Source organism: Dreissena polymorpha, chromosome 7 (assembly GCF_020536995.1).
Source record: "Dreissena polymorpha isolate Duluth1 chromosome 7, UMN_Dpol_1.0, whole genome shotgun sequence".
NCBI classification, from domain to species: Eukaryota; Metazoa; Mollusca; class Bivalvia; order Myida; family Dreissenidae; genus Dreissena; species Dreissena polymorpha.
The window spans coordinates 44,891,835-44,917,044 of record NC_068361.1 but is presented as its reverse complement, the minus strand read 5'-3'; the positions used below and the strand labels follow the sequence as shown (position 1 = coordinate 44,917,044).

Below are 25,210 nucleotides of genomic sequence, written 5' to 3'. Positions count from 1 at the left end.
GTCTCGTTTCCAGATTTGTTGGACTAAATTGTCCACATACGCAACATTTTTCGGACTCGTACGTGTCCGATTCGGTATCAGAGTCTTCACTAACAATGTTGGCGTGCAATTTTTGTATGCCAGTTATTGACGGCCTCGGGCTTTAACATATCATCTGGCTTTGAGATGTGACGGCATTGACATTTTTCTTGGCGTCGTACATCTCCACCTCTTCGATGTATGCAGCACTTGTTATTAATTTCCCGCCAGGTTTTGGTTTTGTATTCGCCGAAATCTTCTTTTGCCATCTGCACGTGATAGGGGTTGGCGCCTCTGTTTTTGCCCGGAGATACTCTTCAACTGCCTGCTTGCCAGCCCGTACAGCTTGTAACTTCTGAAGAGAGTTCGAGTCTCGGAATGACTCGCATGGCATGAGCTTTTCTGAAGGCACCGCATTCTTGTTTAGTGGGTACACACCGGCCTTCCTGACGGCTGACATGATGTTCCACTGCCTTCAGGTAAGCGCATGGCTGTATTGCTTAAACCGTAGCCATATTCACATTATGTTTCCATTTGTGAATGAATATAGTTGAAGAACTCAAACCTCTGGAATTAATTACACAACTCTTTTTCGGCGCGGCGGCGCGGATGCGGCAGTTATCCGGTTCGTAGCTAAGAAAATGGCTTGAAACGTGTGGTATTTACCGTAGTTGTTCGCAAGCGAACAACTAAAAAGTGAACTAGTGCGCGTAATTGCACAGGTGACTAGTGCGCATCACTGCACAGGGAACAAGTGCGCATCTTTGAAAAGGGAACTAGTGCGCATAATTGCACAGGGAACTAGTGCGCATCGTTGCACAGGGAAAAAGTGCGCATCATTGCACAGGGAACTAGTGCGAATCATTGCACAAGGAAATAGTGCGCATCATTGCACAGGGAACGAGTGCGCATCATTGCACAAGTAGATAGTGCGCATTATTACACAGGTGACTAGTGCGCATCATTGCACAGGGAACAAGTGCGCATCATTGCAGAGAGAACTAGTGCGCACCATTACACATGGAACTAGTGGGCATCATTGCACAAGTTACTAGTGCGCATCATTGTACAGGTAACTAGTGAGCATCATTGCACAATCACATTTACATTATCGTGTTGTTCAATCAAATATCTACATGTATACACAATACACACTTCTTTACATAAATATGAACTGCTATTTATGGAAAACCTACAAAATGTATTACATTGTATATTAATCAAATTATTCAGTTATTTCACTATATTATGTTTAGTTGAAACCTATTTTATTTTTTTATACACATTCGTTTACAAACAATTACATATAATAGACAGTTTGAAGTACATGCATACAAATGGATTGAGCTTAGAGTTATACCAACATCATCGAAGGGCCCTTTCCACTATATAATGCAATAGTAGTTTGCATACTAGTAATATACCGTTGATAATGTCGAATGAAATACCACAGAAAAACTTTTGAGATTTGCTCAAAACAGTATAGGTGTGCCGAAAAACTTTATTACTACTAGATGAAATACATGGAAGACATGATGTACATAAAGAATAGGTATATACGATGGCTAATCATAATCGCGTGGAGCTGAGTATTTTTGTTCATTTGCTGTCATTTGATTATTCAGATTGAGGCATAAAGAATAAAAGAAACACAAATTTGCATTTGATTTTTATAATTTTCGGTAAAAAGGGTACGTTTACAACAGCCAATAACCCTCTACGATAAAAATAGTTTAATAAAAAAATCTATTACGAAGTATATAATGGCTAATTTTAGTACAACAAAAACTTCTTTAACGCGCACATGGGCCTGGAATGCAGATCCTTCGACGGTTCAATCGGCGCATATAATTACATGATAATGGGCGGTGTGGGCGAGACCTCGTCAGGTTGAGCAATCTGGGACTAGATACGATTATACATCTATCAATGAACAGCTGATGAATAGATTTTCTGGTGATAGTTATATTAATTTACGTGGTTTAAAGTTACGACAACAGAAGCGAGAAATGTTTCACAAAAGACAAACGACGTTGAAATAAATATTGAGGTGTCAGTTTTGCCATGAATAGCGCACGATGGCCCAATTATCGGTAACGTCATTCTCGGACTCAAGATTGTCTGGCGTTAAAAATAACATCTCGCCACATTGATTTGTTAGTTAATGACATGTTGTAATGCTTAGTTACATAAGAATGATGTGTGTATTTAAATATGAAGACAATATACATTTGTATAAATCTGAATAAACTGTCTGTCTGTCTGTCTGTCTGTCTGTCTGTCTGTCTGTCTGTCTGTCTGTCTGTCTGTCTGTCTGTCTGCCTGCCTGCCTGCCTGCCTGCCTGCCTGTCTGTCTGTCTGTCTGTCTGTCTGTCTGTCTGTCTGTCTGTCTGTCTGTCTGTCTGTCTGTCTGTCTGTCTGTCTGTCTGTCTGTCTGTCTGTCTGTCTGTCTGTCTGTCTGTCTGTCTGTCTGTCTGTCTGTCTGTCTGTCTGTCTGTCTGTCTGTCTGTCTGGTCTGTCTGTCTGTCTGTCTGTCTGTCTGTCTGTCTGTCTGTCTGTCTGTCTGTCTGTCTGTCTGTCTGTCTGTCTGTCTGTCTGTCTGTCTGTCTGTCTGTCTGTCCGTCCGTCCGTCCGTCCGTCCGTCCGTCCGTCCGTCCGTCCGTCCGTCCGTCCGTCCGTCTGTCTGTCTACGAAATCTTTCGTGATTCAAAATAAAGTTAACAAAACTAAGACATTCATCTCTGGACCGATAATAAACGGCAGTTCTTTTACTAACACGTTTTCACAAGACACTTAACTTAATAACTGAAATTAAACTAAATATATCAAATATAAATATGACTGGTCGCTGACTATGTCAATAAAATATTATAACTAGAAAAGATCAAAATTCCAAATAGTGCACTGTCGCACATATGCTCATAGCTACCATGTGTTTATCTAGTGCTAATATTGTAGGAGGAGATAGTGCCCAGGACGGACGGACGGACAAAAAGGCAATTTTGGGTGGGTGTGGCCTATGTGGGCGGGGCCCTGGGATGGGTAATGTGGACATGGATGGTCGAGATTTACCGTGTTGTCATAAGAAAAACTTACGCAACTACAAACTAATATGGGTTCATATTTAATTACTTACATACTAAGATACTTGCGCACTTACATTATTACATACGTACGGGTGTTTATATACAAACCATAATAACCCTCAGTAAGTACCCTCAGTAAGTACAACAGTTGAAGAAGTCGGCGAAAGTGAAAGCTAAACCAAAATCGTATTGGATTCCGATGTTATATTTTATAACGCATTGTAGTTTGCCTTAACTGCGCCTTTGTATAAACAGCCTATAGATTAAACGAAAGAGAAATCAATGTTCTTGCGCAAACAAGTTGTTTATTAGGTGGATCTTTACTTAGCGTACGTGATTATGACCATAGGCGCTCGATGTCAATGACAATGTTTTATTTCAAATTTATTTATTTATTTTTTAGTTACCCGTTGTTTATTATAATGCATACACATATTAAATTAATAAAAAATCTTCCGACAAAACGTCTTCTTAAAAAAGATGGTTTAACTATGTATGTATAGATATTGACAATATTGTCAATATCTATGTACATAGTCGAACTATCTTTTTTTTTAAGAAGACGTTTTGTCAGAAGATTTTTATTAATTTAGTATGTGTATGCATTATAATAAACAACGAGTAACTAAAAAACAAATAAATAAATAAAACATTGTCATTGACATCGAGCGCCTATGATTATGACAGACCAACCTTACAGGCTGTCCGTTTAGCGCAGTGCATGGTACGCTTCTCACAAAGGCGACCCGGGTTCGCGTTGGGTTTGGTTGGTGGTACTTTATCGGACGGGTGGAGTTTCCTCCGGGTACTCCGGCTTCCCCAAACAATACACAATACCACAACACAATTAAAAATATATTTCAGAAAACAACAATGGATGGACATTGCAGCTTTAATAAAAAATTCGCCCACACTTTCGAGATTTTAGCCCCATTCTCTGCTAACACCGTCACGCCTCTGATTTGCTCATTACTTTGAAATTGCACACATACACAGACCAAGCATGCAATGATTGGGCCATCCATGCAATGACTGGGCTAACAATAAAAGTGCATGTCACGTTTTCATTCATAAAACCACACCTGCGTATCAAGCTTGTAGGCGCTCTGTTTTGATTTGTTTACACTACGATACGCGTAGTTTTACAACTATATAAAGTCCTAGTTTTTGTACCGTGCATGTTCAGTCACTTTTGAATCAATCGGAATAGTAGTGGTAGAACATTTTAAAGCTCAATTTAAAGTTTATGTACAAACATACTTGTGATTGCCGGTTTTCATACTTATAAACTATATTAAGAAAATCATTATCAATGTGAATACTGAACAAGTGTTTTAATATACGACACAATATAGTTTTTGACCTCTTCGCTACACGGGCACGCTTTTCGTAAGCGAATCGACGAGGAAGAAGTGTGTGTTCCCACGTGATCTTTCATACGCGCACAGTAACCATGCATTTCTGCCACACGCTCCCACTAGCGACCGTGTGCGTTTGGCTGGCGTTGTTAGGCGACGCTGGGTGTTTTCCAACTCACACCAATACGGCAAAAAGGCATAATCCGCTTATAACGAGACTGGCGAAGCTTCAGGCACAAATACACCATCTTCAGGAGAAAATCGGGGACACTACCGAATATTCAGGTGTGTATTAAATATAAAATCACTATTGGACCATATACTTCAAAAATCATATATTTCATGAGTGGCACACATTCTCGTACTTTTTTACATTTGAACAGTGGTTCTTCACTCCTAGCAGTATGTTTTATTTATATTGTATGGGAATTCCTGAATTTTCCTTAGCCGAAGAACTCGGCGGAATTTATACTGTCGCGGTAGGACCTTTTTACAAAACTAAAACAAGTGAATTTTATGTGATTTACTCCGAGTCACAAACAGAAAACGAAAGTTCTTATAATTGAATAGGACCATATGGCAACTCTCTGTAGATCTATTAAAGGGGCCTTTCCACAGATTGAAGTTTGTCATTAAATTATTTAAATTGATAAATGTAAACAATGTTACTAGATATAAAATAAGAATAAAATGAAAGAAATAAAGTTATCCTCAACTGGCTTCGAATCAGTGACCCTTGGAGTAAATATAAGTCTTATCAATTACACCTCGCTGCCATCCGTGCTCAAACAGAGTTGTTTATTTTAAACATGTACTTTAAATAAGCAATCTCAAAGTGTCATAAAAATAACGATATGAACAGAACTCTCAAAATTATTCAACCGTTTTGCCTTGGAAACGCATTATTATGTTCACGTTTTTAAATCATTAAAAAATGCATATTTTGGATATGTTATAGCATGGTAAATGTTCAGTATTACGGCTTCCCCGCAAATATCATAATTACAACGACAATTTGCGAATCTGAAACATTTTCTTTCTTCATTTTTTTATTAACAAAAACGTGAACAGGTCCTTTTAAGGTGAGGTGACATCATTTGTCATGATGCGTTTGTGGTTTATTTTCCTTGATACTCAGGTTGTATCAAGTCACTACAAATAAATACGTTTGAAAACTATGATGTTTATTTTGACAACCAGGAAAATAAATGTATGAAACATTGTGCATTTGTTGCACCACATTCCTGATCTAAATGAGATAGAGCAATAAAAGCAGGCCTACGTGATTGTTCAAGATTAATGTTTTCATGTTTACACCCTACTATGAATCAAATAGATTGCGCTCTGTCATTTTATTTTTATAAAAAAAATAAACTTGAAAGATCGGGAGAGCAAATTTTAACGGTCAATGGACTTGTTGGATTAATTGATAATGGTCTTAAAACAAACATAACAGTTAAGATTCCATAGACATCTAGTGTGGGTTTTTTTAGAAGAAAACGTGTTTGTGGGGTTTAAGCGTATTTTGACGAAAGTTGGCATATATATGATTCTAAAAATACTACCTATGCAATTTAAAGAATGTGATGTCATATTGCGCTTTCAAAGATTGTATCTTCATCGGTAGTAGTCATATTGCGCCTTCAAAGGTTGTAACTTCACCGGCAGTGATAATATTGCGCTTTCAAAGATGGTAACCCCATCGGCAGTAATCATATTGCGCTTTCAAAGATTGTAACTTCATCGTTAGAAGTTATATTGCGCTATCAGAAAATGTAACTTCATCGTTAGCAGCTATGTTCCGCTATCAGAAAATGTAACTTCATCGTTAGCAGCTATGTTCCGCTATCAGAAAATGTAACTTCATGTCTTAAAAGTCATGTTTCGTTATCAATAATCACATAACGCTCTAGAATACTGTGCGAGGCAAATACTCTTGGGGAAAAATTTTGCCTAGGTTTTCACTTTGATGTGAACATTGACAACTTTTTTGTCAAACGTGATGGTTATCTTTCACTCATTTTCTATTAAGTTGAGTTATCAATTCATCTGCAATCCTGACGCACACCCTACTATTGGCATATTGCAATCCTATCACTTAATTGTCACACAATCGGACAAATACGTAATACATATGTGAGAACGTATGTGTTTTTTTATTAACATTCTGCAAAGGAATATATATATATATACTCATAAATTACGAATTGCTCGATATTTTTTCATTGAAACAAACATAAGTGTTTAAGTTGATTGTCATTGTAAATTGAATTGTTTCAGACGACCCAGTCCAGGTCGCCTTCAGTGTTTCCATGGAGAAGAGCCACATCGTGTCGACAGGTTCGCATCTTCCGTTCGACCGCGTTCTCACCAATATAGGTGGACATTATAACGCCAACAATAACGAGTTCGTGGCTCCTGTGACGGGGACATATGTATTCACTGTAAACGCGGTCTGTGGGACGTACAGTTACATGCATATAGCTTTGTACCAGAACGAGACCCCAGCGTTCAGGACGCTATGCGACAACAGGACCGGGTCGTCCCAGCAACAGAGCGGGGGGATCACTCCACTGCGTCTGACCAAGGGGGACAAGATCAGTGTGAGGATGGTGTATCCCTTAGCAACGAGCAGCGAGGCTTATGGGAGCGGTATGACGTCATTCTCTGGATTTCTTCTGTAATCACATGAACAAAATAACGCTTTGTGGTGATAGCATGATACTCATCATATTACAAAAAGTAGATATATGACCCATTATTCATTTATTCTTACGCACATTTACAATTCAATCCAGTACATACATTCCATCTGAGTTATATAGGATCTGGCACGAGTTGTCATAGCATACCATATTTTATTAAACGAGTTCAGGAATTTTGTTAGAAAGCGAGCCTTTTTGATCACATGCTTTTAAATGAGCAAATGAAATAAATATTTACGCAAACATAATGATAAATCCCGAATGTTGTTTACATTTCGTGACGTCATTTGACGTTGCAACGTCAATTCAGCAAAATTACAAAATGCGATTGGTCAATAAACTAAAACAACGCCAATTAAAACGCTTAAAAAGAATATTACATATGCGTAAGATAAAAATATATGCAAAGGTTATATTACACGGGAAACAGGGTATGGCATGTGAGTTATTGAATTATTCGTATTCCTCGTTTGGTGCACAGGTGGTTAGCGTGTGGCTATGATATTAATTAGTGAAAACATCATTTTGAATGATAAATAATCATATTATAACGAAAAATTAACTTTTCTGAAAAAAAAAATATTTCACTATCAAATATATATATAACAAGGTATGCAACTCAAAATCAGCCCAAAACGGGATGCATCGCTTTGAACAGCCATATCTTCATAAATTTTGCAGCGATTTTTACGATCTCGGTCTTATTCAACGCAGAAATGAATTTCCTTTCTGGAAATGTATATGTCTTGCAATATTTTAACAAATGCTGGGTCAACTTTTAAGAAATAACACGATACACAACACGCATGACCCAGTTGACAGTGATCATGCTGTCTTTAAGACTGAAATCTTCACGGAGTAAAGGGCAACTTCCCTACAAAGTTCATGTAGTTCGATACCATAATTCAATAAAACGTATGAAAAAACATTATTACCGTTCTTGTCGTTACATTCTGCATCAAGACTAACTGTCCAGCGCCGTTTGAAACCTTTGTTTACATACATTTCAACTAACTGACATTTTAAACATACGAGTGATTTCATTGGTCCAATGCGGAGGTGTGTCTTTACGACTGGAGATTTCATTCATAAAGAATACATGATCACTGTCAACTGGGTCATGCGCGTTGTGTATCGTGTTATTTCTTAAAAGTTGACCCAGCATTTGTAAAAATATTGCAAGACATATACATTTCCAGAAAGGAAATTCATTTCTGCGTTGAATAAGACCGAGATCGTGAAAATCGCTGCACAATTGATGAAGATATGGCTGTTCAAAGCGATGCACCCCGTTTTGGGGTGATTTTGAGTTGCATACCTTGTTATATATATATTTGATAGTGAAATTTTTTTTTCAGAAAAGTTAATTTTTCGTTATAATATGATTATTTATCATTCAAAATGATGTTTTCACTAATTAATATCATAGCCACACGCTAACCACCTGTGGTTTGGTGTACTAGTTTTATACATGCACTATTCTAGTCATCTTGGGTCGTGAATTGAATTGTCAATATTAATTAACGAGCAAAAAACGTCTGAGAATGTTTTCTACGCATACATATGTTGAAATCCTTTCTGCAATACACGTTGTGATACTCACCTAAGAGGATCATTCTCCCCTTAGATATCATCATACATACGGATGATATCATCAAACTTACAAATGGTATCATTATACTGACCTAAGATCTCTTCATACTCCCCTTAGATATCATCATACATACGGATGATATCATCAAACTTACAAATGGTATCATTATACTGACCTAAGATCTCTTCATTCTCCCCTTAGATATCATCATACAAACGGATGATATCATCAAACTTACAAATGGTATCATTATACTGACCTAAGATCTCTTCATACTCCCCTTAGATATCATCATACATACGGATGATATCATCAAACTTACAAATGGTATCATTATACTAACCTAAGATCTCTTCATACTCCCCTTAGATATCATCATACATACGGATGATATCATCAAACTTACAAATGGTATCATTATACTGACCTAAGATCTCTTCATACTCCCCTTAGATATCATCATACAAACGGATGATATCACCAAACTTACAAATGGTATCATTATACTAGCCTAAGATCTCTTCATACTCCCCTTAGATATCATCATACATACGGATGATATCATCAAACTTACAAATGGTATCATTATACTGACCTAAGATCTCTTCATACTCCCCTTAGATATCATCATACAAACGGATGATATCACCAAACTTACAAATGGTATCATTATACTAGCCTAAGATCTCTTCATACTCCCCTTAGATATCATCATACATACGGATGATATCATCAAACTTACAAATGGTATCATTATACTCACCTAAGATCTCTTCAAACTCCCCTTAGATATCATCATACTGACCTCAGATATCATCATATTCTCCAATGATGTCATTAACATCACCTAAGATATAACCCTACCCAACAATGCCCCAGCCCAACTTCTAGATTCTATATTATAACTCGTTGTGTTCTTCTTACGTTGTGGTTCATGAACGACGAGGTCCACATTTCTAAAGTGTGCGTTTGGAAACTGTCTCATGTGTATTTTTACAACTAAATTGTAATTGAACACCAACTTTCAACTTTTCTATATTCACCTTTTTTGTTTGTTTTTTAAATGGGTTTTCTATAAATTAGTATTTGTAAATACTTACTCATCATATGTAGGTATATGATTATTTATTTATTTATTCTTATTCACATTTACAATTCATTTATTGTACTTACATATTGAAATTAGTATACTGTGTGTTTTCTAACAATAACTTGTTTAACACATTAAATTAAACATGTATGTAATATGTATTAACAAATACATATTATACTGCCTATACATTTTTCAATTTGTACAATGAAGCCATTGTCACTACGTTAAGGTACATATTTAAATATTAACACTGTTTAATGTGTAAATGTTAACTACATGTTAGGTCCCTCCCTGTCAGTTCTATGCATCGTTTTTAGACATTTTTCCTTAAAATGTTGTATTATATGCTTATTATTGCACATACATATAAATATTTGTTTATACTTGTGTGTGTTCAAACAACTACACGTTAACAAACTATGTAATGTAATGTATTGTTTACATTTATTAATTGAATTATTTTTGCAATATTTTGTTGGTGTCTTTTTATTTGTTGTTGTTGGAAACATGAATAAGTTGTTATTAATACTTGGATATTTCGCCAAAGATAGCGCAACATGATCAAGGATGTCCAGGTAACAGAACTTGGAGAGATCTCAATATAACGAGCATGTAAGCCTTGTTTAGCATCCTTAATGTCAGACAGAAGTTGAATGGATGCATATAACACTGCAACATAATATTGCATGCGATTTGACTCATAAGAACCACTCCGGTATCACCTGGCTATAGTATATAGTCCGGATGGTCGTCCTTGTCTGTCGACCAATATCCTTGTCTAACTTACGCCTAAGATTTAGTTTATTATTATAAACGTTTGAGGCGAAATCCTTTGACTGCAATGAGTGAAGATATACTTTTCATACTTATACTTTATACTTTTCAGAGATTCTATTAGCAAGACATCTCTGTGTTTGTATCTCAACCATGATAATTATATCATTGTCACTGTTAAAATAATTATTAGATTCGCTGGGTCTGGAGGTGTGTTAGTACCGGAAATCATTGAATTTGACAGCTCATCCCTCGTGGGCCAATGCTCTTTCTGCGAATAGCCACATTGTGTGGCTGGTACTCAGTATACAATAGACGGTATATAGTATAGTCGATCTCGGAATTTTTAACAGGACGTGTTTCTCCGTGTTTCCGTTTTTATAATTTTATTTCAGAATTACCAAAAGATGATGTGATTATATGTCAATTTATAGTTTGTGACCCCTATTATCACTTTGTACTAATTACAAACGATTTAGCAAAGATGGAGTTTAAAGACGCTAGTAATTACTGTATACACGTACAAAATATTTTACATGGCTATCGAAAGAAGCATTGACTTGGTATCGACATGTAAACAAACATACGCTTTGACCCTTAATTAGCTTTATTCAATTTTTATTTTAAGTACACTTTAAAAAAACTCTGTACATGTTTGGCATTTATGAGTGTATAACATAGTTCATTGTTGTTGATTTTTTTTACATATTTAGCCAAATAGAATTGATCATTTGGGTATGATGGTATGACAAAACACGCGGTTTTTGAAATTAAGTTAACGTTTAAAACTTGTTTTTATGGAAAATCATGGCGTTTCGTTAATATATAACGATCATGGATCAACTCGATCGTATATAAAGATGTTACACATATACATGTATATAGGACAAATAAACTAAATATCCAAGTATTCAAAAAATTGTTTGATTACGATTGTAGATGTCCAGTTATTGCACAGAAACTAACTGTTTGCTGTTGTTCTATTTTTCATTGCCCCGACTTGCAAGAAATGCAATATCAAGCATGGATTTCGTGTAAGCTTTCAACAAACACAATAAAAATGCAATAGTTCCATCAAAATTAAAAATATTAGCCGCAAACTGCTTTTCTCCATTTAGTAATAATAACCAGACACGCCCCGAATACAATCACATACCAAATTTCTATGCATGTTTGCTATACCCAAAGATTCATTAAGATTGATCAATTAATACTTAATGTTATGACAGTAAACCTGTTGTTTGGCGTCGCCCATCCGACCCCTCCTCAATCCCGGTCTGCCCGCACGCAGTTACCCAATTTGATAACGTGATTTTGATTTTCAACACGTTGCAAACCTTGTTTCAAAAAGATGATAATTATTCCCACTATATTACACCCATTAAATAAAAGAATTTGATTAAATTTATGGCCTTATTAAATTCTTGCCTTACCTTGCCATTAACCCGCGATGACTTAGAATATACATGCATTTCAACAAACATCGCATACTATAAAACAGGCTATACAAGGTTACTTTCTTGCACGTCTAAAACCAAGACAGAGTGAGTGTAGTTGTAATAAGCTGTTGGTAGAAAATGTTTTTAAAACAGATTTGCATCACTTATTTTATTGTCAACAGAAATGTAATTATGATCGATGCGATATTAGGTAAAGATATTTTATTTAAAGTCGTATACGGCTGTTTGGGAATGTACAGCGAGGAAAACTTCAATCAGTCACATCTTAATATATGAACATATATGTGTAAAAATGCACGTGCAAGTGCTATATTTACTTCATAAACGCATTAATTATACATGTTAGGAATTCAAATGACGTTTAGTTGAGAAATTACAATATTTTTAGATTATTTTGTTATTCCGTTAAATGCAACATGTTCAAATGTCACGTTCAATCTCGTGAAATCGTTGAGTTTTCAGCGTGTTAATCAATATTCGAATATCCTGTTACAAACATCCTTGTAATTAAACGGACTCATATTTTGATTTCTTAATTTAAACCAATAGCTTCGAGTTCTGTACCAGGCAAACCATGATACACCGACCACAGCCTTTGTTTATTATTTTAGGTGTGGACAAACAACAAAAAGGTATTGCATTATTCTAGTATAGTGGATGAACATATAAAGGAACCTAGTTATTTTTGTGTTTTATGGTGATTACAATTCGCACCTACAAACGTTAGAACTATAAACTGTGATATGTTTTATGTTATTGAAAGGGCGCATTAAAAACTAATGTTTGTATTCATGACGCTTTTGTATGCTTTTCAATTGAACAGAAAAAGTGCATGGTTTATAAAAGGACTGTATTATGCAATATACAACATACACAGATATACATAACAATTTAAATTAGTGTGCATTATAGCACAATGTATAAAAGAAGTGCAAAGCACACATGCACAGACATTGAATGCCAATTAATTACACTATAAGCATCAAAAAAATATCCACATCTCATACGTAACACTGTAAATAGTTTTAATTTTCAGCAGAAAGATTGACACATGTGTTATAAAATACAAGAGTAGTTTTACAAACATATAGCAATATGTAACAAATGACATCTTTTATGAATTGTGACAATTAAACATAATCAATGTGTTGCAACGATGAGTTATATGCGCTATACGATTATTAACATAAACGTTAACTAATGTTTACATTTACATATTATATGCATTTATCTATTACATATTAACTCAAATAATACAATAATCACATTATTAAATGATATGGCGTTTCTGTACATAAAACGGTGATATATTTGGTTAGCTTATAGCAAAAACATTGGGACATCGCTTCACATGACAAATTGCTGCAAAGCAAATAGAACTTCATGAAAGCGGCCCGGATGGTTAACAATAACAACTGGCTATTAAAACATCTCATTGACCAATAAATGTTCAGGGTGTAGGATCACGTGACTTTGTGGGGTTCCCATTTAATCTTTAATGGATTGAAACACACCGGTAAAAACTGGTGCTTTATTTTAAATAACTTTTTAAAACAATGTTTCTTGAGAATTTCAACTAGTGCATAAAATACAGTTTGTTGTGCTATTTATGGCAATTTGTACTACATTTATGTATACGGTTATGCAGCACGCAACGTGAAATATTGGCACCGATTTCAGACGTATTCAATGACGTTTTCTTTAATCTTAAGATATCGGCACACACTGCAAGAAAAACTTGTATGCATAAAAGTTTTTTTCCAAAGGTATTTAAATAACTTGAGATATTTGAAAAAATAACGTTCTTAATGGTGTGTTTACATCCTTTCCAGCCCGTGTGTAAACCCGTGAAAACCCCGTTGATCCTGCACTCTGTGTAAGGAGTCCTTAATTAGAAAATCACCGCATGATTACTTCGTATAACATACATCATGTTTAAATGGAATGTCGCTGGCGGTATATGTAATGAGCAATCGTGACGTATGATATGTGAGTGGGTAAGATTGCAGGGCGGTCCTCTATGACGCGTAGTGATACACTGCGTCATAGAGATACACGCTCGATGAACACCGCGTTACGCGCCATTTAGTTTCAGGTGAAATGCGAATGAGAAGTTGATAATTTAGTTACGACATATGACTCATTAATACACATTTATTAACTTGCCTTAAAGTTACGTGGACAAAATTGCAATAAACGAATTTGTATATCCTATGTCATGCTTAAATATTTGTATGTGTGTATTTCGAAGTTTACGAGTTTTCTTCGCGCCAGTGGCTGCGTTATGTGAGGGCCCAAACTGTCTCCCAACATATCTGCCTAAATAACTCACGAAAGGCGATTTTTAATTTGAATAATATATGAAATACGCAGCTTTGTATGTTCAACTGAATGCGCTCTTTTTGTTATGGTCTTGTCCACACCGGAAATGGGTATTGAACCCCGATAGGCATGAGAAGAAGTGTGGTCACCAACCGCTGCGCCTTGGTCCAAATTGTATGGAAGAATATACAAAAGCACCATATAATCCATTGAATCGTCGTATTTCTGATTCCAAGACTTCGCTATAAAGTCCACGTAAATAACGATGACCAGGTAAGGAACCATCCACTATGAACATACCCATTCAGCGACGTTCAACGTCATATACTGAGATTTCAATACATTATAATGTCACTGCACCCAATCCCATGTTAGGTTCCATTGGCGTCTGCTTCCGCCGCGGCCTCCTCCTCCTCCAACATGGGCTTCACCTCGCCCTTGTGCTGCATCCGCCGCATCTCCTCCAGATCCTTCCGCTTGAAGAAGCCGCACTGGAATGGACCGAAAGAAACACTTTTTAGCCGCGAGTAAAATTCTCCCCCCCCCCCCCCCCCCCCCCCCCCCCCCCCGTCAATATAGCATATATAGCATAGGTCTGCATGACTCTTTATAAAAAATTTGAGTTGTTCTTTCAATTTCTATAGAGTAATGTGTGGCATTGTTCTCGATCGTAGTAACAGTGCACGTTAACAACGGACTTAATTATTTCCGTAACCATACTAACCGCATGTTCTGTCTGACGAAAAAACTAGAAGAAATAACGTGCATATTGCACATATGCCCATCTATCCTCATACCACTTTCATCAGCCTAGCTTAAACACTTTCTGAGTTATCGCAGGATCCAGATTCGAACGGACAAACGGAATCACGGGCGGAAGGGGGTTAACCTTAAGTCCCTCCGGTTACACCGATAGGGGACTACAAAGGGACATAACTTTTGAAATTGTAAACATTGGATGATAAAACTCACAGCTGCATAACTTAATATCAAAGCAACAATCCAAGCAATTTTCATAGACAAAAGTTGAATAACGTTTCCTCGTGACCATTTCTTGTCTACGGACGGACGGATGTATTTCATTGGCTTTTCCAGTTTACTCAGTACATGGGGTATAATAAGTAACAGCGCATCCATCATATCATGTATATGTAATACAAAACAGCAACAAAACATAATGTGATTGTATGCAGGCTCAAACAAGAAACTCATCTGGACGAGTTTATTGAATTGGTATAAATATTTATTAAAAGTCATTTAAAACTTAAAACAAGTATTGAAATTGCTGCTGGGCCTCACGAACGTCACTGATTTCTGTTCCTGCAAAGTGCTACTGATCAAAACACAAAGGTTTGGTGATCACATATCGGGAAGCAACTATTGTCGTTTAAGCACTCAGTATGTAAGCACTCAAGCAACTTTGAATTAGTCGGGAGAAATATTTAAAGAGTTTTGAAACAATAGTAAACATATAAACATTTACTGAACAAGCATTTAGCGGACCTGAAAAAAGCCGATAACTTTGGTATTAACAAACGATCGCAGCTGAGCGTTCATTATCCACAATAATTGAGCATCGCTCTGCGAAAACGGGGCTTAATGCATATGCGTTAAGTGTCATCCCAGATTAGCCTATGCAATCCGCACAGGCTTATCAGGGACAACAATTTCCGTCTTACTGGATTTTTGCTGAAAAGAGACTTCCTTTTACACGTGAAATGCTATAAAAGCTTAAAGTATCACCCCTGATAAGCCTGTTCGAACTTCACATGCATTTAACCCCGTTTTCCCAGAGCGGATCCACATATTATACCGACTGTGAACCAGCCGGGTACCGGGGCCCTCATATTATACCGACTGTGACCCAGCCGGGTACCAACCTTCCAGAGAATGAAGACGACCAGTAGGATCAGAAGGAGTCCCGCAAGGACGCTGATCAGGATGATCCACCACGCGAGCGGCTTTCGGGGCGGCGTCACCGGAACTAGGTCAGTGAACACCTGCAATTACCATAGCAACCGAGTAAGACAATTGCGAACGTGGAATCAGTACTTCGCCCAAAAACGGGACCCGCATTCGCTCAAAACGTTTTATAAGATTGGTTTTACAGATGGCTTCGATTACATTCCTTAACTATTTATTATCCCCCGCCAGAGGCGCAGGGATATTGTTTTGGCGTTTTCCGTCCGTCCGTCCGTCCGTCCGGCACTTTTGTGTCCGGAGCCATAACTTGGAAGTGCTTTGGCGGATTTCATTGAAACTTCGTATGAGTATATATATGCATTAGATGATGATGCACGCCACATGGCATTGTACACCATCTGTTAAAAACAGATTTATGGCCCTTTGTATCTTGAAAAAATGCTTTTTACTAACGGCACTTTTGTGTCCGGAGCCATATCTTGGAAGTGCTTTGGCGGATTTCATTGAAACTTCGTATGAGTATATATATGCATAAGAGGATGATGCACGCCAAATGGCATTGTACACCATCTGTTAAAAACAGAGTTTTGGCCCTTTGTATCTTGAAAAAATGCTTCTTACTATAGGCACTTTTGTGTCCGGAGCCATATCTTGGAAGTGCTTTGGCGGATTTCATTAAAACTTGGTTTGAGTATATATATGCATTAGAGGATTATGCACGTCAAATGGCATTGTATACCATCTGTTAAAAACAGAGTTATGGCCCTTTGTATCTTGAAAAAATGCTTTTAACTATAGGCACTTTTGTGTCTGGAGCCATATCTTGGAAGTGCTTTGGCGGATTTCATTGAAACTTGGTATGAGTATATATCCCCGCCAGAGGCGGAGGGATATTGTTTTGGCGTTGTCCGGCTGTCCGTCCGTCACTTTTGTGTCCGTAACCATATCTTGGAAGTGCTTTGGCGTACTTTATTGAAACTTCGTTTGAGTATATATATGCATAAGAGGATGATTCACGCCAAATGGCATTGTACACCATCTGTTAAAACCAGAGTTATGGCCCTTTGTATCTTGAAAAAAATGCTTTTTACTATAGGCACTTTTGTGTCCGGAGCCATATCTTGGAAGTGCTTTGGCGGATTTAATTGAAACTTGGTATGAGTATATATCCCCCGCCAGAGGCCAGAGGCGGAGGGATATTGTTTTGGTGTTGTCCAGCTGTCCGTCCGTCCATCACTTTTGTGTCCGGAGCCATACCTTGGAAGTGCTTTGGCAGATTTCATTGAAACTTGGTATGAGTATATATATGGATAAGAGGATGATGCACGCCATCTGTCAGTATGTTCATCCGTCCGATTTGCACCCATCCTCAAACAAAGCATATGTTGCGGGGGATATCAATTCTACGAATTTGCTTGTTCTTTTAGCAGAACGCTGGATTGAGAAAGTATTCAATGTCGAGCGTATCTCTGACAGGATCATCTTGGTGAGGTTGATCATTGGCGAAGTGGTATTCACCTTTATCTCCGTATACGCACCACAGTCTGGACTCCCTGAGGCTGAGAAAGACCGCTTCTACGACCAGCTTCAGAGTGCTGTTACCAAAATCCCAGCTTCAGAAATTCTTGTACCCCTTGGGGACTGGAATGGCCATGTTGGTGTCAAGAGTGATGGTTTTGGCGACATACACGGTGGTCGAGGCTTTGGTGTCCGCAACAAGGAGGGAAAGAGAGTATTAGAATTTGCTCTAGCCAACGATCTGGTTGTAGACAACACCTGGTTTGTAAAGAGGGAGAGCCATCTTGTCACCTACTGCTCGAGAAATCTTAGAACGCAGATTGACTATATCCTCTACCCAAAGAGGTATCGCAGAGCAATCACCGATGTGAAGGTAATTCCAACTGAGGAGTGTGTCCAACAACATAATCTCGTTGTTTGTGATATCACTATCTTCATCCCCAAAGTCAACAAACGCAAATTCACCCCTCGCATTCGCACTTGGAAGCTGAGGGACAAGGCTGTGGCAGACAAGTTCCGTGATGCCTTCACTGAAAAAGTCGTTACTGGCGATGGCAACCTTGCCAACACTGTTGAAGAGGTTTGGATGAGGTTAAAGAACCCCCTGCTTGAAACAGCAAGAGAAGTTTGTGGTTTCTCCAAAAAACACCAGTGGAAGAGGGAAACCTGGTGGTGGGACAGTGATGTTGAAGTTGCGGTGAAGTTGAAGCGAACCCGCTACAAAACATTCAAAGCACTGGATAAACCTGGCAGTACCATTGAGGCTAACGTTGCCAAAGCTGCCTATTACGAGGCTAAACGTGCTTCTAAGCAAGCTGTCTGGTTAGCCAAGTCCAAGTCTGAGAAAGAGAAATTCGCGAACCTCTCTCCATACGATGGAGGCATCTTCAAGCTGGCCAAGCAAATGGACAGGACAAACCAAGATGTTGTTGGTGAGAAATGTGTTCGAAATGATGCGGGTGAACTGTCCCTCAGTGATGATGAGAAAATGAAAGCCTGGGTGGAACACTATTCAAAGCTACTAAACGTCGAGTTTGAGTGGCCCAGTGAGCTACTTCCTGAAGTTGCGCCTGTGGAAGGGCCTCCTCCACCAGTCACAGTAGAACAAATTCGCAAAGCCCTCTGCAAGATGAAATGTGGCAAAGCCGCTGGACCGTCAGGTGTTATTGCCGAGATGTTGAAAGCAGCTGGTGAGGAGGGAACAAAAATGCTAAGACAGCTGACTGAGGTCGTTTTCAGCAATGGTGTGATCCCCAAGGACTGGGAGGAGAGCCACATCCTTAACCTTTACAAAGGTAAAGGTGAGGCTCTAGACAGAGGAAATTACCGTGGGTTAAAGCTTACGGACCAGACGATGAAACTGATTGAGCGTGTACTTGACACCCACTTACGCGAGATGGTCGATATCGATGGGATGCAGTTTGGTTTTGTTCCTGGTAGAGGTACGACTGATGCAATCTTCATCATACGCCAGCTACAGGAAAAATACAATGCAGCAAACAAGCCACTGTGTATTGCCTTCGTCGACCATGAGAAAGCATTTGATAGAGTTCCAAGAAAGGTCCTCTGGTGGGCTCTGAGGAGTTTAGGGGTTGAGGAATGGGCAGTTCGTGTCATACAGGGTATGTACACAGGCGCCAGGTGCCGTGTGCGTGTCAACGGACAATATAGCGAGGAATTTGGAGTCGAAGTAGGGGTGCATCAGGGTTCTGTTCTTAGTCCCCTGCTTTTCATCCTAGTGCTTGAGGCTCTGTCGAGGGAATTTCGCGTCGGGGTTCCATGGGAGCTCCTCTACGCTGATGATCTTGCTGTGATCGCGGACTCACTGGAGGAGTGTCTCTCCAGATTGAAAGGTTGGAAGGATGGAATGGAAAGCATGGGGCTGAGGGTCAATATGAAGAAGACAAAGCTCTTGATCACCGGCCCAGGACTGAATCTTCTGCGCGATGCGGGAGCATATCCCTGTGCGGTATGTAGGAGTGGAGTGGGAGTGAACTCGATTGAGTGTACCCAGTGCAAACTGTGGGTGCACAAAAAGTGCAGTGGCATCAAGGGAAGAATCACCAGCAACCCGGACTACGTTTGCCCGAGATGCATGGACCAGGCACGACCAATTGATGGAAGACCTGTTACCCAGGTGGTCATTGATGGCTCACAGCTTGATGTTGAGGCCAGCTTCTGCTATCTGGGTGACACGCTATGTGCTGGGGGAGGCTGCGAACTTGCCATCATCACCCGATGCTGCATTGCCTGGGGAAAGTTTAAGAAGCTCCTACCAATATTGACTTCAAAGCATGTTTCCCTAAAAATCCGTGGCAACGTGTTCAATGCTTGTGTCCGTTCTGCCATGTTACATGGTAGTGAAGCGTGGGCACCATCCGCTTCTGATCTACAACGACTTCGTAGAAACGACAGAGCAATGGCCCGCTGGATTTGCGGCATCAAACCTGACGACGGAGTCCACACTGACATGCTGTATGGCAAACTAGGGATACCAGAAGTCACTGCATCACTGAGAGCCAGACGCCTGAGGTGGTATGGGCATGTCGAGCGTGCCACCTCTTGCATCAATTCAATCTCGAAGATGGCCATTCCTGGTGCTAGAGGTAGAGGGAGACCAAGACTGACTGTATTAAGGATGACCTGCACACATGTGGCATGGGTGACACTGACCCACAAAACAGAGGAGCGTGGAAATCAGGGGTTAGACGCTCTAGCCGCCTGCTGCCTACCCCAACTACTGGGACTAATCCCGCAGCAGATAACAAATAAACTCAGGATCAAGTCAAGTCAAGTCAAAGTAGTTTATAAGTGTATACACATACAATAAAACAGCTTAAAGTCCGATACACACAAAGCAAAATCATTCATATGCAAATTCATGTACAGCCACGTGTGCGTAAACAAGAAAATGTAGCATGTCTTTGCTTGGGATTGAACTCACGATACTCAGATTAAAACAGTAATCCACTTAATTGTAATAGACTCTTATAAGGTGAACTTAAATACAGATCTCATTAGAGAAATAAGACTTTCTTACTAACCCATTCCCATAAAATGACTATGAATATATTTTATGAATACATTTTATGAAATGACATATTGAAACGACTTGACGGTATTTTAGGAATATAACACGCGGTATTCACATGTCTTCATGTCACACTTACGTCTGTCACGTGGGTGGTGGTGTCGGTGATGAGACGCTCAAGTCGGTCCAGGCGCACGAACGCGTCAGAGCGGATAGTGAGCGTCTGGCCGCCCTGGAACACAGCCGGCACATGTGCAACACGGATGCGGGTGGGTTTACAATGATAAAAGCCTACGCTTCGGCTAATCAGGGACAGCGTTTTCCGTTCGTATGGTAATTTTCGTTTAAATGAACTTTCTCCTTATCAAAAATCTAGTTAAAGCGGAAAGTATCCTCGAAAAATCAGACTGTGTTGACTGCTCAGGCTAATCTGGGAGAACACTATACACACATACATAAATAACCGCTTTCAAAGAACGAGACTCATCTGATTATTCATATTAAGTCAAACGTTTCCAGACAATGTTTGGCAGTTTGGCATGTGCAGGAACGGTTCTATAGGGATCGTTAGAATATAACATTCAAATTTACGAACAAAAATAGACATGTTGATTTAGTTAAATGTAGATATTTTTATATAAATCTACCTTTGAATTAAAAATCAAAAACTTTACATTCATTGAAAACTGGATTTCGGTTAATAAACAGCTTCGATGTGCAGTTTTTAACATATATCATGTGCATTCACCACATCCCGTCTAAACATGGCAGCGATTACCTCCCCTAAATGTTAACGGTTTGATAACAGCTGTGCTCGAAACCAGTGTAATCTTTACTTGGGACTATGTCCAACCAAGCGCAGGGCAGGATTCTTACCGTGACGACATCAAGCGTGTCGCCAGCAACGTGGAAAGTCAACGTCACGACGGCGCTCTCTCTCGCCGGTATGTCCGTCAGCTTGCAGTCGTAGCGCGAGCACCTGTGCTTGTTACAGTCCTGAAACCAAGTCGGAAGTTTAACAAACATATGATAGCTTTGTTTGAAGGAAAAAGTGATAATGGGAAAGACCTTTCTAAAATCATAATTTTACAATATATGTATTTGTATACATCGCATACTTTTGTTTAATGACTTTTTTCTATAACTGCAACTAGTAATTGTCCGATTTTATAGGAAAATAACAATTATTATTTATATGTATCAAATAAAAATAAATGTATCGTTGTTCTTCCGTTAAACCACATTTGTCCCTTTGAGACCTATCTTTTAGCTTACAGTGTTCCGTAGCGATGACAGGGATTTTGCCTCTCCGACGTTAACGTCGCTGGTCGACGGTGACGTCTTGACGCTGTAGCTTGGGCCGATATTCGCCGAGAAGATGGCGGGCGCCTTGTTCTCCTCCATGTTGGGGAACTCGCACGTGATCCGACATGGGGGCGGGCAGCTCCACTAGGGGAGGGAGGAGGGGGTTAAAGTGTAAGTTGACGATAAAACCACCCAGATGCAACGCGCTCTCAAAATGAGACCCGGCTAACATGTGTTTTCGCAATAATTTAGATCGTCGGGCGAATGTCTTATCCATATGCCCCTATCCCCTCTCTTCTATTGAGCCTCTTGGTCATAATATCCTGCCTATAATTTAGCCTGGTAAATGTGTGAAGAAAGCCCTGCGAAAACATGTTTTAAATAGTTATGCCCGCTTATATTATTCCAAAAATTAAGCCTTGCGGTAAAAACTTATCTCACTAATTTATCACGGCACAAACATTATATTCCAAATATTAAATAAGGTAAACATATATTACCCCGATAATTTAGCCCCATGGAGATGTTTCCTTCAGATAAGCCATCAAAATGATTGAAAAGTTGTGTATTATTGTATATTAGTACAGTTCATAACATTTGCCCTGTATTAAATTCGCATTCAAGGACATATTTTCTGTTTAATTATACGTTTGACCTCGATGCATATAACATTTCAAAGTATCGAGATCGACTATTGACGTAAATAAAATTTTAATACATGCCTTAAATAACAGCTTTTAAAGACGTGTAATTTAAAACGAAATATCAACTACCGGTTGAAGCTTTGACCAGTAACTTAATCGATTAAAATAGACACAAACATGGTGTCATGATATTTATTGTAATAGTCTAACAACGATTATATATATCGACTTCCCATCAATCTTACTTCAGTGGTGTTCAGTTTGATTTGCACGCGGCCGCTCTGCTGAACCTGCGGGAACTCAATCATGAGCAGGGCCGCCGGAAGTGGACTGGGCCCCTGGTTCCGGAGCTCGTACACGTGCGTCACGTTGTAGCGCAGGGCGGGGTCAGCCAGGGTCAGGATGGAGGGCCGGGACACACTGCGGGAAGGAAAGAGGAATTCCTAGAGCAGTATAAATAATTGTTTTCTAACAAATGCGAAAATAGTATCAATTTTACTAGGTCGCCGTGGCGTAGTGGATATGGTGTCCTCCTAGCAACCGAGAAGTAATAGGTTCAATCCCCGCTGTGGCAGCGTTCTTCACATCTCATCCAAATACACACAGTACTGGTTATACCAAGGAAACGGACAAGAGAGCGTGTCGATAAGCCTATAGATTTTAAAGCAATCGAGCCAAAATTAATAGCTTTAAACTTAACAATGATTTATTTTAATAGTTCGTGCGAGCTAAATGGTTCAATACGTGTTTCTGTGTGTCCGACTCACCCCTTGAAGGCGGTCGCCACCTTGTACTTGACCGGAATGTCAATGTTCTGCGTGTTGTCCTCTGCTCGCAGCTCATCGCTAAGGGTCGTTGCGTTCAAACGGAAGTAGAGCTTAGACTCCTTCACAGACTCCGGAACTACCATGTGTAACCGGAACCTGGCGATTGAATATTTTTATATAAAGAGTTGCAATTATACAAAACATTTACCCGAGGCATACATTGACATTTTAAAAGATTCAATCTACAGCCGTATATAACATATCGTTACTATAAATAGTATATAAAGTCGTCCGACTCAGCTCTGCCGTGTGTTTTTGTCTAAATAATACATATTGTAGCTGAAATCTGAAATAATTGACAGCAAAACGCCACACAGAAAAGTAGAGCTTTGCAATTTGGTATTAATTGATCACCATGTTTACACCTCACCTGATATCTGTAATATGAGACAGGGTTTTCCCCTCACCTGACACCTGTATTTGTAGACAGGGGGTTACCCTCACCTGACATCTGTATTATTAGACAGGGTATTCGCCTCACCTGATACCTGTATTTGTAGACAGTGGGTTCCCTTCACCTGACACCTGTATATGTAGACTTGGGGGTTCCCCTCACCTGGGGTTGCCCTCACCTGACACCTGTATTATAAGACAGGGGGGTTCCCTCACCTAACACCTTAATTATAAGACAGGGGGTTCCCCTCACCTGACACCTGTATTATAAGACAGGGGGGATCCCCTCACCTGGCATCTGTATGATTAGACAGGGGGCTCCCTTCACCTGACATCTGTAATATTAGACAGGGGGTTCCCCTCACATGACACCTGTATTCTTAGACAATGGGTTCCCCTCACATGACAGCTGTATTATTCGACAGGGGGTTCCTCTCACATGACACCTGTATTATTAGACAGGGGGTTCCCCTCACCTGGCATCTGTATGATTAGACAGGGGGGCTCCCATCACCTGACACCTGTATTAGTAAGACAGGGGGGAACCCCTCACCTGGCATCTGTATGATTATACAGGGGGGCTCCCATCACCTGACACCTGTATTATTAGACAGGGTGCTCCCCTCACCTGACACCTGTATTATTAGCCACGGGGTTCTCCTCACCTGACACCTGTATTATTAGACAGGGGATTCCCGAAGGAGCACACGAGCATCTCCTCGGCCTCCTTGTCCATTTTGGGCACCAGCTGCCTCTGCAGATACTCGAGGGAATCCACATCCGGGTCGGCGTCACTCGCCTCTTCTCGCAACTCGATAAACCCGCACTGGACCTGGGAACCACAGAACTCAGAGTGAGAAATATTGATACATACATATTGTTATATTATTATGCAACATAGCACTACAGAAGGTTAAATATTAACTTACTGATGCTTTAAATGCATAACTTTAACGCTTTCTTATTACAAATACACTATTCACACGACTCTTGGCCAAAGAAGACACATTTTTAAAAGCATTCGTTATCGTAAAAAGAAATGCCTTTAGAAAAAGAAAAACGGCATTGAGATAAACACTGATGTCAACTTTTTTTCTAAAAATATAGCATGATAACGGTGATTGGTTTATTGCCTTCTCGGACCCTTGGTTTTTGCTCT

The 25,210-nt window shown here is 39.3% G+C and overlaps 2 protein-coding genes across 2 annotated transcripts in view; one reads left to right on the top strand and one right to left on the bottom strand.

Annotated features, from left to right (window-relative positions):
* Window positions 1–4,289: 4,289 nt before the first annotated feature.
* On the top strand, window positions 4,290–7,640 carry LOC127837751 (complement C1q tumor necrosis factor-related protein 2-like). Its single transcript, XM_052365100.1, has 2 exons — window positions 4,290–4,747; window positions 6,743–7,640. Exons 1-2 carry the CDS (start codon window positions 4,558–4,560, stop codon window positions 7,144–7,146), a joined length of 594 nt encoding a protein of 197 aa, XP_052221060.1. The 5' UTR covers window positions 4,290–4,557; the 3' UTR covers window positions 7,147–7,640.
* A 5,280-nt stretch (window positions 7,641–12,920) lies between these two features.
* LOC127837750 (integrin alpha pat-2-like) overlaps window positions 12,921–25,210 on the bottom strand; it is a 34,350-nt gene continuing 22,060 nt past the window's right edge. The window contains exons 15-22 of the mRNA XM_052365099.1: window positions 24,717–24,883; window positions 23,599–23,754; window positions 23,077–23,251; window positions 22,158–22,331; window positions 21,759–21,878; window positions 21,022–21,114; window positions 16,291–16,410; window positions 12,921–14,901 (exon numbers count right to left, since the gene is read on the bottom strand). Of these exons, the coding sequence (XP_052221059.1) occupies window positions 14,782–14,901; window positions 16,291–16,410; window positions 21,022–21,114; window positions 21,759–21,878; window positions 22,158–22,331; window positions 23,077–23,251; window positions 23,599–23,754; window positions 24,717–24,883 (1,125 nt within the window). The 3' untranslated portion in view covers window positions 12,921–14,781. The remainder of the gene's footprint in view (window positions 14,902–16,290; window positions 16,411–21,021; window positions 21,115–21,758; window positions 21,879–22,157; window positions 22,332–23,076; window positions 23,252–23,598; window positions 23,755–24,716; window positions 24,884–25,210) is intronic.